At 55.5% G+C, this 11,116-nt stretch overlaps 1 protein-coding gene across 4 annotated transcripts in view; it reads left to right on the forward strand.

Moving 5' to 3' along the window:
• Nucleotides 1-10,357, forward strand: part of DIDO1 (death inducer-obliterator 1) — a 49,253-nt gene extending 38,896 nt beyond the window's left edge. For all 4 annotated transcript variants that reach the window (XM_043480138.1, XM_043480139.1, XM_043480137.1 and 1 more), the window contains exon 17: nucleotides 5,963-10,357. In XM_043480138.1, the coding sequence (XP_043336073.1) occupies nucleotides 5,963-9,006 (3,044 nt within the window). In that variant the 3' untranslated portion in view covers nucleotides 9,007-10,357. The remainder of the gene's footprint in view (nucleotides 1-5,962) is intronic.
• Nucleotides 10,358-11,116: the final 759 nt, after the last annotated feature.

An 11,116-nucleotide genomic window follows, 5' to 3' on the forward strand; every position in this document is an offset into this window, starting at 1 on the left:
ATGTGGGAGCGTCCCCTTGGCCATGATGCCCCCACGACTGATGGCCCCTCAGAGATGCCGAGTCCACCACGTGTTCGGGGCTCTTGAAGTACTTTACTTCAGGGGTGGTGGCTGCACCTGGCATTTTTAGGGGCCCGCTGCACCTGGCATCTCCGTGTCCATGGCCATGCTCCTGCCACAGCCACATGCACACATGTGCCCACCTGTGCTGGCTGGGTCCCTGCAGGGGGCTCGCCCCTGGTGGGCTCTGCAGCTGTGCCGCCAAAGTCCTGTCAGTCCCCATAACCACAGGTTTGTGCTCCTAGCACCACACACAGACTGTCTCAATGCCAAACACGTGTCAGAAGCCAAGTGCTTTGGGGGGCTGTCCCCCTTCCTCGTGCCAAAGTGGTGCTGCCTGACAGATGGCTGGGAGGGCTGTGGCCAAAGTTCTTGGCAGGCAGCTCCTGAGGCTCTGGCCAGTCCCTGGACACCGTGTTCCTGATGCTGCAGTGATGGTCGTGAAGCCAGCTACCCGACACCGTGAGGAGCCTCTGGTCAGTCCTGAGGGCGGCAGCCTTCGTGGGGCCTAGCTCAAGCATAGACGGGGATGGGCACGCACAGAGTGCTTGTCCAGTGGGGCAGGGAGACCGTTCCAGCCTCATCGGAGCCCCTCTTGTAGTTCCACCTGCAGACTTCGTGGCTCTGTCCCAGGGCATCTTGTCACGTGAGCCGGGGACTAGCCAGGCTTGGGGCCATGGGACAGTCCCCGGGAGAGCAGGGGCGGATGAGTCAGGAGTGGGGATGGAGGAGGGAGGCAGTGGTCGGGGGCCACCAAGGAGACTTCCCCAGTGAAGCCCAGACAGGAGCTGACACACGGTGCCGTGCTGGGTGGGGGCCGCAGTGGGCACTCCGGGTGACACGGCCACAGGGAGGCCTGGGTGGGAGTGCTTTGCTCAACCACCAGGTGACCACGCTGGGTGACTTAACAGGGTGGACTCACTCCTACCCCCACACTCCCGAGGCTGACTGCTGAGGGGTGCCCCACAGCTCCTGTGGCAGGTTTTCACCCACAGTAGGAGAAGACGTTTCAAGACTTTGATTGAAAGGCTTCTAAGTCTCAGCTCGTTTAACTTGGTATATGTGTTTTTAATTCTCCTGGGATGTTCATCTGCCAGTGGTATCTGTGTGTCTTCTGTCCACTTGCACATCGGCCAGACGCCCAGACCCTGGGCCACACTCCTCCCTGAGCCGCTTCACACACTTAAATCATGAGGCGGTGCAAGTGCTCGTGGGCAGGTCACAGGCTTGTGCTGTGTGCAGTGTCTGCCAGGTGGGCAGGGTGCTCTGCTGTCTCTGCACCGTGTTGATGGCACAGGCCCAGCCTGAGGGGCGTCATGTCCCTCACAGCAGCCAGCCCGGCTGAGCACCCACACTGCCTGGGGGTGTTGCTGCCTGAAGTCACCGGGCCAGGGAATGTGGAGCCAGGGTCTTCCCTGGCCCTGCCTCCATCCTGAGGCCTCTCTGGGGCGTGGGGCTTTGAGCAGTCCGTAGGCCGGCTGCCGGGGCTGGAGGTGGAGAGTGACCTACTCAGCACGACTCGTTTGCTGGAAAAGTTACCAGTGCCCCTCACTGCTGAACTTAGGAGCCAGTGGGTTTTCACTGTGTGGCTCACACCCAAGAAGCAGGTGGAGACAAGGCTTTGAACCCGTGTCCAGAGCTGGGGAGGCCTGCACCCCCTGCCTTCTCTCATCGTCCTCTCCACCCCGCACTGTGGATGGTGGACCTGGAGGGGTCTCCACGCAGAGCCCACAGCCCAGCCCCCTGCACGGCGTCCAAGCACAGCCCGAGCCTGCTCCGCCTCCAGGACCTTCTGTCCTGTGTGCTCCCAGACTTGTCCCAGAGAGGCCAGGCCGCCGTCATGTCACATGCTGCCCTGCATGTTATTTCGAGGGACAGCTGGGAGGCCTGTGTCCCTCTGACCCAGCTGAACAGTACTCTCTATGGTGAAAAGTAGCCCAGCTCGGCGCCCCTCACACTGGGACAAGGCTCCACTGCTGGGACGCGGGGTCTCAGCCAGGGCTCCCCAACCACATTGAGCAGAGGACAGGGTCATACCTTCTAAGGTGTGGCAAGGAGAAGGCTGTTCTCTTAGCAGATGGGGTCAATCCGTGGTGTCTTCTGTCTTCACTCCTAATTGTCTCCCTGAATTAGCTGAAAATGTCCGTGACTTGCAATGTTGTCAGGTAAGCATGTCTTGAGTGTCTGCGTGTGTGTGTGTGCGCACGCGCCTACTTGCGTGCTTCCATAGCTGTGCAGAGATACTGTTATCAGAGTCACAGTCATGCCATGCAGAATGCGTTTCTCTCTCCTTTGAAATCAATAAAAAATATTTCATGGAAACTGGTCATTGTTTGTCTGAGTTTGAACCGTTTGGTAGGTCTTGGTACCTGTCTAGGTGCACCGTGACCGAGGACTATCTCTGCCTGCTTTGCCTAAGCCGACACCACGAGCTTCCGGCTCTGCGGGCAGCACTGCACATGCTCCTGGTTGCGGACGGACAGCACTCTGCTCACTGGGACCACAGGTCTTAGGGACCCAGCGTGGGAGGTCTGCCGGGGAGTGAGTGTGCGGGGGCAGGCAGGGCTTCTCTGCCCAGACACTGAGGGCGGTAGCTGTTAACACCAGCACAATTTCTGTTCCCGCAGGTGTGAACATTTTGTCTTGTCGGACTCAGGCCATAAGAAGGTTTTCACTTTAAATAATGAATAGTGGAGCATGCCAGGTAGACTTAGGGGTAGGAGCATCATGATGATGGGGTTAAGGAGTCAGCTCTCAGCTGGTTTACTAATTAAAGCTAAACCTCACCCTCCAAGCACCACATCTGAGGTATCTGGGGGCACCTCCCACCCCGGGGAGGGGGATGCTGCTTCTCATCACTTTCCCTGGCCACCCTGTTGCTGACACACTCAGACACAGGCCCTTGTTTGGACCTTGGCTCAGGAAATAATCACACACCTTTTCAGTGAGTCCAATTCTGTATGGCCAGTCTGGGACTGGCCCTCCCACCATGGGGATCTGGGGCTGCGCGAAGCTGAAAGACTTGTTTCACCCCCTTGGACCATTGTGAACCATTTGCTCTCACAGTTTGGAGAGTCAAGTGGGGGTGCCAACACACTGGTGCTCAGCCTGGTCAACACCCCTTGTCTGGAATCAGTAGTTCAGTGTCCCCCGCACCTACTTCTCATCTACTTTCTCATAAGCCTCACAGCCACCCTCAAAGGGAGATGGGTACATCAGCACCCTGGCTGGTCACCCCTGCTGGTGCTGGGGGTGCCCCATGCCCTCTCTGAAGCCCCTGTCTCTGCACACCCTTCTCAGGATGCCTCTCTTCCAGGACTCACACTCAGCAGTGGTCATGGCCACATTGGCCCCAGTGGACGTCTTCGGGGACAATTGTCCCACCACCACCCCAGTGGCAGCCTTGCCAGACGCCCACGTGTGAGAGTGCAGAGCGGGTGCAGTGGACATGCTATCGTCTCCATGAGGGTCACTGCTAAGGCTCCAGTGTAGTGCAGGGAATTGTAGGTCTCCCATAAGCAAGTCCATTCCAAGGTGCTGGCGACATTTCAGGTCTTCATGCTCCATGAGCTGATTGTATGACTCGGATGAGATCTGACTGCTTCCAGATAGGGGCGTGCATTGTGAGACAACCCAGTTTAAATGTAAGATCCTGGAGAAGATTAGTAGGGAAGTCCAAAACTAACACTCCTCCAACTCCGGAACTTGACGAGGCGTGTGCAGATGGGGTAGCTGAGACCAGAAAGCATTTAACCACAGACCTGCTCAGGAGATGCCAGGGAGCTTAGTGTTTTCAGAGCAGATGTAGATGTGAAGCAGTTCCATCATAAACCTTACGTGTGATGGCTGTGACCACAAACGCAGAGTCTGAAGTGTCTTGCCGAGTCTGAGGTACACTTTGTTGGTTAGGAAGCATCTGGAGCTGGTGAGAGCCATGGTGGGAGCAGTGCTGACTGAGGACAGGAGGCTGACCCTGGAGCTAACGTGGTGACCATGGTCCACACACGGCCACTCTGGCCCGAGCTCGGTTCACACCCCAGGCAGGCCCTAGTATTGGCCCTTCAGAGGTATAGCTCTTCAGAGGTGGCACAGCCTGTCCATGGTGAGAACTGTCATGGGCCCTGCCCTGAAAGGATGGCCCTGGCCAGGGCTCCTGCCCGCCCTACCTGCCATCGCCAAGCACATCAATCTGCTCACAGGGCTGCCGAGGCTCCAGCTTGTGCTCAGCACGGGGACCTGTTCTGCCAGCTCTGGGGCTGTGTCGGTGACAGCCCAGAAGGGCCTTGAGAGCCAGCTGAGCAACTGACTACCCCAGTCTGAGTTTTCGTGAGCTATAAATACTCAGTAGAAGGCTGTTAGAGTGAGAGGCATACTAAGAGTAGTGCATTTTGATTAGAAAGTGAACTTGATTGGTTACCTTTGACATCTGAGCAGAGCTATTTGGATACGATGCTTGGCGCAGTGGGCCTGGCCCTCCTGTGCCCATGTCCCCATGACCCCCTGTGTCCAGCTCCTCCCCCCATTCACAGCTGTGTCAGGTCAGACGGAGGACATTCTGGAAGCCACTCCTCTCACTAGTGGGGTTCTTCATGGGTCCTTGGCCATTGAACGTCAACCTGTGAACAGGAGGCCCAGAAGCCATGTGGGGAGGGGCTGGAGGTGCTTCGTGTGGAGGTTACCCATGTGGATGCTGGCCTGGCCCTCTCTGCTCTGCTGGCATTTAGGAAGGGCGACAGAAATACTTGGAACCACATGATGGTGTCCAGGGGCAACTGATTTGTGAGCAACTTAAAATCACAGAAAGAACAGGAAAAGCAGTCCTGATTTTCTTCTTAGTGAGTAAACAGGAAATATGTAGTGTGAATATCTATAAATAGTGGTGATTTATCTATAAATTGAAATCATACAATTTGATTAATTTTAACTATTTTCTGCTGTGGCAGCAATTTTTCTCCTGTGTTGATCATTTCTTCCTAAATCACTGATTTGTGACTTGGGTTTTTCTGTTCCCCTGTCAGTATTCTGGGTTTATTATGAGTGCTGGGGGGCGGGGAGTGGGCATTTCTGAAACAGTAACATTTCTGATGTAGAATACTACAATTCAGCCTTATTGAAGAAATAGTCATTTTTAAGAACTATGCTTTTTCTGAAATTCTCAGCATGTTTTCCATGTGGCCTGTCCATCACTGCTCCTGTCCTGAACACCTGTGCGCTTTAAGGCCCATGTCCTCTGTTGACAAAGACCTGAGCATTACGTAGCTCTTGATAAGTTACTGGTCATTGAATTTCTTTCTAAACCTGAAAGAATGTTTATTTTAGCCCTTTCAGTCAGCGTCATTTTTCCTATTGTAATTTTTGACACAAGTAAGTGATGAACTTAATGGAATGCTGTGTGCTATATTGATCATTGTAATTGAGTTGTAGAATTGGTCCCTAATTGAATCTTTAACATTAATATAAAATAGCTTAATTTATATATTGCAGCTCATAAGTTAAAGTCAAAAGAGGGTGCTACCCTCCTGACTTGTAGCAAGAGACAAAAGAACAGAGCTCAGAATTTTAGAAAACATTGTGGTCCATACAGGCTTCATTCCTAGTATATTTACGGTCAGGGGCGGGTGCTTCTGTCTCAGCATTGTGTGTAACCGGAAACCTGTAGAATTCCAGCCACTGGGATGAACGTGTCTGTGAATCAGGCCCTCTGTTCATGGGTTGTGGGGCGTCAGGCCGGGCAAGTGTGCAGCGCGGTCCCGGTGCAGTCTGCGTCTGTCATAGTAACTCTCCAAACACTTGATTTTATCTTGCCACAGAATCTCCTCCCCCTCCCTGCCTGTAATAAAGCTTACCTCTCAAGGACAAAGGTGATTTCGATTCTCACATTCTCACAACTCTTGTTTTTTAGGTCTCGAGTCACCGCGTCCAAACATAATCCTTGGGTTAGTGATCTGTCAGAAAACAAAGCGGCCCTCAGGCGTTGGGGAGCTAGACAAGGCGGAGGAGAAGCGGGCTCGCCTGCTGACACAGGATGAAGTGGAGCCTGTCCATCCCAAAGTGCCTGCTGCCCTGCCGCCAGAGAAGAGGCCCCCCAAGTACCAGCTCTGCCCAGGGGACACGGCTGTTAGCGCCACGCCCCCGGGCTCTCCCCCACCCCCACCCCCTCCTCCAGAAGCACCTGGGGCGCCAGGCTCGTCTTCCGTGGTGAAAATACTGTCGTCCCTCAAACCAGGAGCCACAGCACCATCTGGGACAGCGGCAGCAGCTCCAGCAGCGGCTTCCTCTGTCTCTTCAACTTCAAAGACCGCCTCGCCCCTGGAACACATCCTGCAGACTCTCTTTGGGAAGAAGAAGTCGTTTGACCCCCTCTCCAAAGAGCCTGTGGAGTTGGCCCCAGCCCCCCACCAGGACTCCAAAGCCAAGACTGATGGGGGGCTGACGGCAGCACCCCTGCTGGACCCCATCGTCCAGCAGTTCGGTCAACTTTCCAAAGACAGAGCCCTGGAGGAGGAGGAGGACGATAGGCCGTATGACCCTGAGGAAGAGTACGGTCCCGAGAGAGCCGTGGACACTCCGCCCAGTGACCGGGCCAGGCACCAGGACGCGGAAGAGGCCCCCGAGGCAGCTGAGCGGGAGGAGGTGGCCTACGACCCCGAGGACGAGACGATCTTAGAGGAAGCCAAAGTGACCATCGATGACCTGCCCAACAGAATGTGTGTCGACACACGTGGCGGGCCTGGCCTCTCTGCCCCCTCCTTGGTGGAGCAGCAGAAGATGATTGAAGAGCTCAACAAGCAGATTGAGGAGCAGAAGCGGCAGGTGGAGGAGCAGGAAGAGGCACTCAGGCAGCAGCGGGCCGCCGTCGGGGCCTCCATGGCCCACTTCTCCGTGTCAGATGCACTCATGTCACCACCTCCGAAGGCCACGCTGCCCAAGACTGAGCTGTTCCCGCAGGAACCGCAGGCTGTGGTCAAGCCGGCTGCCGCCTCCGCCACCAGCCAGGCCCCTGGCCCAAGCGCCGAGGCGCGCCTGAGCCGGGATCCCCGGCAGGCCCGGCGGTTGGCCGTGGAGAGCAATGAGAGTGAGGCTGCACTGAGGGCCCCGACGGCCAGAGAAGCATCTGGAGGGGCCCCTGCTGGCCCGGGGATGCTGCCAGCCCAGGAGGAAACTGAGTCGGCCCCTCTGCCGTGGGCTCCGGGTGAAGAGGCCCCACTGCCGGCCAAACAGGATGGTCCCCCGCGTGAGCCCTCAGAAAGCCTCGGGCCAGAGAGCATGGCCAGCCTGGACGCTGTGGCCAGACCTGCCCGGAAGGTACTATTGCCCACACCACCGGGCGCCTCCTTCCAGCCTCTCTACCCTCCGCAGAGCGAGGGCCAGGCCTTCCCCCCTCCTGGTTTCTCGGGGCCCATGTATGCGTCTCAGGAGAACCCGATGGGCTCCTCCCAGTACGATGACCCGAGAAATGCTCAGTTTGCCGAGAAAAGTGACGCCCTGGCCACTGACACTGAAGGAGACAGAGAGCCCCAGGCCAGGCCAGGCGAGGGAGCCAGTGTGTTTCCCCCCTTGGCACAGAAAGGGGGACCTCCACCCCAGTTTCAGGGCCAGAGGGAGCCCACACCGCGTGCTTTTGGGATGTCAGGCCTTCACGGCCCCAGTTTCCCAGCTCCTCGGGGGCCAGTTCCTCCGTTCCCAGAAGAGAATGCTAATAACGATGGGCCAAGAGGAGGGCCTCCGCCGGCCAGATTCGGGCCTCAGAAGGGGCCCATCCCTTCCCTGTTCTCAGGGCCACATGGGCCACCTCCCTATGGGGATGGCAGGGGCCCCTCCCCATCCCACCTGGGCGGACCCAGGGGAGCAGGGCCGCCTCCGTTGGAAGAGCGCAAGGACGCCCACGGGGAGAAAAGAGAGTACCCGGACGCCCTGTACGGCGAGGCCTCAGGTGGCCCTGCCCAGTGCGAGGGACCTGAGCAGGCCCCATTCCCAGGAGGCCGGGGTGCCACGCCGTTCCAGTTTGGAGGCCAGAGGAGGCCTCTGCTGTCGCAGTTTAAGGGACCCCGAGGCGGCCCTCCTCCCTCTCAGTTCGGAGGTCAGCGAGGACCCCCACCCGGCCACTTTGTGGGCCCAAGGGGGCCGCACCCTGGGCAGTTCGAAGGCCCCAGAGGCCAAGCGCCCAGCTTCGTGCCCGGACCCAGGGGGATGCAGCCTCAGCAGTTTGAAGAGCAGCGGGTCCACTCGCCGCCCCGGTTCTCCGGCCAGAGGGCACCTGCACCCCTGCCCTTTGGGGGGCCCCGGGGGGCTGCCCCATTCCCGGAGAAGAGTGAGCCGGTGCCCCCCCGCTTTCACTTCCAGGGCCCAGCTGCCCCTGGCCCCAAGCCGGCACCCAGGCCGCTGCTGGAGCTGCCCAGCCACCCTCCTGCACCGTCCTCCGCGCAGGCCCAGGGCCCAGAGGCTGACTTCCGCGAGGGGGGCCGGGGCCACGAGTACAGAGGCCCGGCCTTCGAGGGGCGGCCCCGCGACAAGGCCCCAGAGGAGCCTGAGGCCCCGCTGCCTGACAGCCGCTCAGGCCGGGCCCTCGACGACCGGCGGCGCGAGAGGGAGCGTGGGAAGCCCTGGGAGCGGGAGCGTGGCCGGACCTGGAGCCGTGAGCGGGACTGGGACCGCGGTCGAGACTGGGACCGCCACCGTGACAAGGACGCTGGCCGCGACTGGGACAGGAGCCGCGAGCGGAATGGGGGCAGGGACAAGGGGCGTGAGTGGGACCGTGGCAGAGAGCGGAGCCGCAACCGGGACCGCGACCGCAGGCGCGACAGGGAGAGGTCTCGCAGCAGGGACCGCGACCGCGACAAGGCCCGCGAGCGGGAGCGCCGCAGGGACCGCAGCCGGAGCCCTGAGCGGCCCCGGGACCCCAAGACGGAGACCCCTCGGGCTGCCGCCCCCACTGCCCAGACCTAGGGCCCCGCGGGAGCGGCACTCCCTGCTGAGCAGATGGTCTTGGAAAGAACTGCGGGCTCATGCTCAAATAGAACCTTATGGACTTGAAATATTACTGTAATTTTGTGTATAATGGTTTCTTACAAAATTTCACACCTTTACAATTCCGATGCTTTTTTAGAAACAAAAAACTAAGAACTCTTAACATTTCCATTTAAATGTACTGAAATGGGAACGTACCTACAAAAGCATATTGCTTTTTCAGATTATAAAGTTATCTTTTCTAATAACTTGACTGTTGTAAATTCTGAGGGAGTTTAGTGGCTGTTAGGGCCATACCTTTCCTGACATCTCACCTGTGTGTCTGTTTCCAGAGGTGTGGCTGTTTCCAGAGTCTGTTTTTACAGGGTTCTGACCTGGTGGCCATGGGTTTCTGCGTATAGCTGTCAGCTAACCTGTGGATGGTTGAGAAATGCCAGAGTTAACAGATGCATCTTTCTCTCGTCACAAAAAAATTTGAATTACAAATTTCAACCAGGAAACAAAACATTTCTTAGTTTTGCTCAGTTTTTATGTATTGTCTTACACTTTTTCTTTCCCAAAAAACATGATTAAAAGCAACATCTGAATAGAAACTGTTGAATTTTAAATAACATTTAGTTTAAAAGATTTAAATTTTACCAGTCTAAAGAAAGGAAATAAATCAATTAAGTGTAATTTAAAAGGTGGGGTGGGGTAGGGTGGGGTGGGGGGGCGTTCTTTGACTTGAATAATCAGGAACAGTGTTTTGGTTGAACTTTACCACCTGAGCAGTTCTTTTTTATGTCCCAGGAAAAGTGCACTAGCTCCACACTGCTGTCCTTGTCAGGTGATAAATCTCAGCATTTGTTGTTGAAATGGAACAATATTTGTATAAAGCCTGAGGTGAAAATAGTGCTATTAGCTCAAAAACTGCAAATTAGAATGCTTTTCACCATGAAGCACAGTAAGCTGCTTCTCGTCCTGTGTTTCCAAGTACTTCTGAAGTGGAAAGTAGAGGAAAACTTGCTAATTTATTTGACTGTATAAAATACACTTTCATAATTTTTTTATATTTTCATAAACTTAATTTTGCAAACGTAAAGTTAGAGAATTTCCTTTGTTCTTTGGAGTCTATTCCATTGTACATCACTACAGATTCTTCCCTTTCTAGCACAAACATTTAAGCTGCGAGAACATTGAGAACTTAGCAGTTTGGGGTGATTTGTGGGTGTTGACAGACCCTGTCAGTAGGTTAAGTTACATTAAAGTGGTGACGAGTTCCAACATCTAATGTGATGTGAAGGTTTTTTTTTTTTTTTACATGTAAAACAAAAATTTTCTAATTTAAATACAACCAAATTAAAAAATCAAGTGTGTTTCTTTAGGTTTACTTGATAGAAATTTCTGTAAATTGTATTTTATATTGCAAAGTATTATATCACTGTACATTTAAACATGGAACTTCATAGCTTTGTTACATGAAGTAGAATAAACATCTACAGAAAGTTTTTCTGTCTTATGTGGCATTACGTTGGAAAGTCAGGTTTGGACAGGACATCTCGGCTCCCTACTTCCTGTGGGTGAGTGTGTTGTGGGCAGGGGGTGCCTTTGGCCTGAAGACCCCTCCCAGATGCACCCCCATTAGGGCACAGTTCCAGTGCGGGTCCCCACATCCAGCAGGAAGTCTGAGGCCACAAAGGGAAAGACAGAGAAGCACGATCAGGGATGACAGGGACATGGGGTCTGGGGACAGGCCGTCGATGCGGGTCCCTTGCAGGATCGGCAGGCACCCAGAGTCCTAGTTGCTGACTTGGGGCTTAAAGGTGCATCGGGCTGGCTGGCAGGTTGGTAAGGAGCATGTGGTGAGGCAAAGCAGGTGGGCCAGGCGCCATGCAGGGTGGAATAAATGGCGGGGAGTGGTGAAGTGGGAGGGAGGGACATGCGATGCTTTCAAGTCAGGAAAACAGCCTCCACTGGGAGGAGAGGACGAAGCTGTGGGTCTTGCCCTTGAACTTGAGCTGCATGACTGGCCCCAACCTGGTGACCCTGGCACCAGCATTTGGCTTCTTAACAAGGCTTGTGCACCCATCATCCTGCTGTGAATCAAGAC

The sequence above is a fragment of the Cervus canadensis genome, chromosome 10 (assembly GCF_019320065.1).
Source record: "Cervus canadensis isolate Bull #8, Minnesota chromosome 10, ASM1932006v1, whole genome shotgun sequence".
Taxonomy (NCBI): domain Eukaryota; kingdom Metazoa; phylum Chordata; class Mammalia; order Artiodactyla; family Cervidae; genus Cervus; species Cervus canadensis.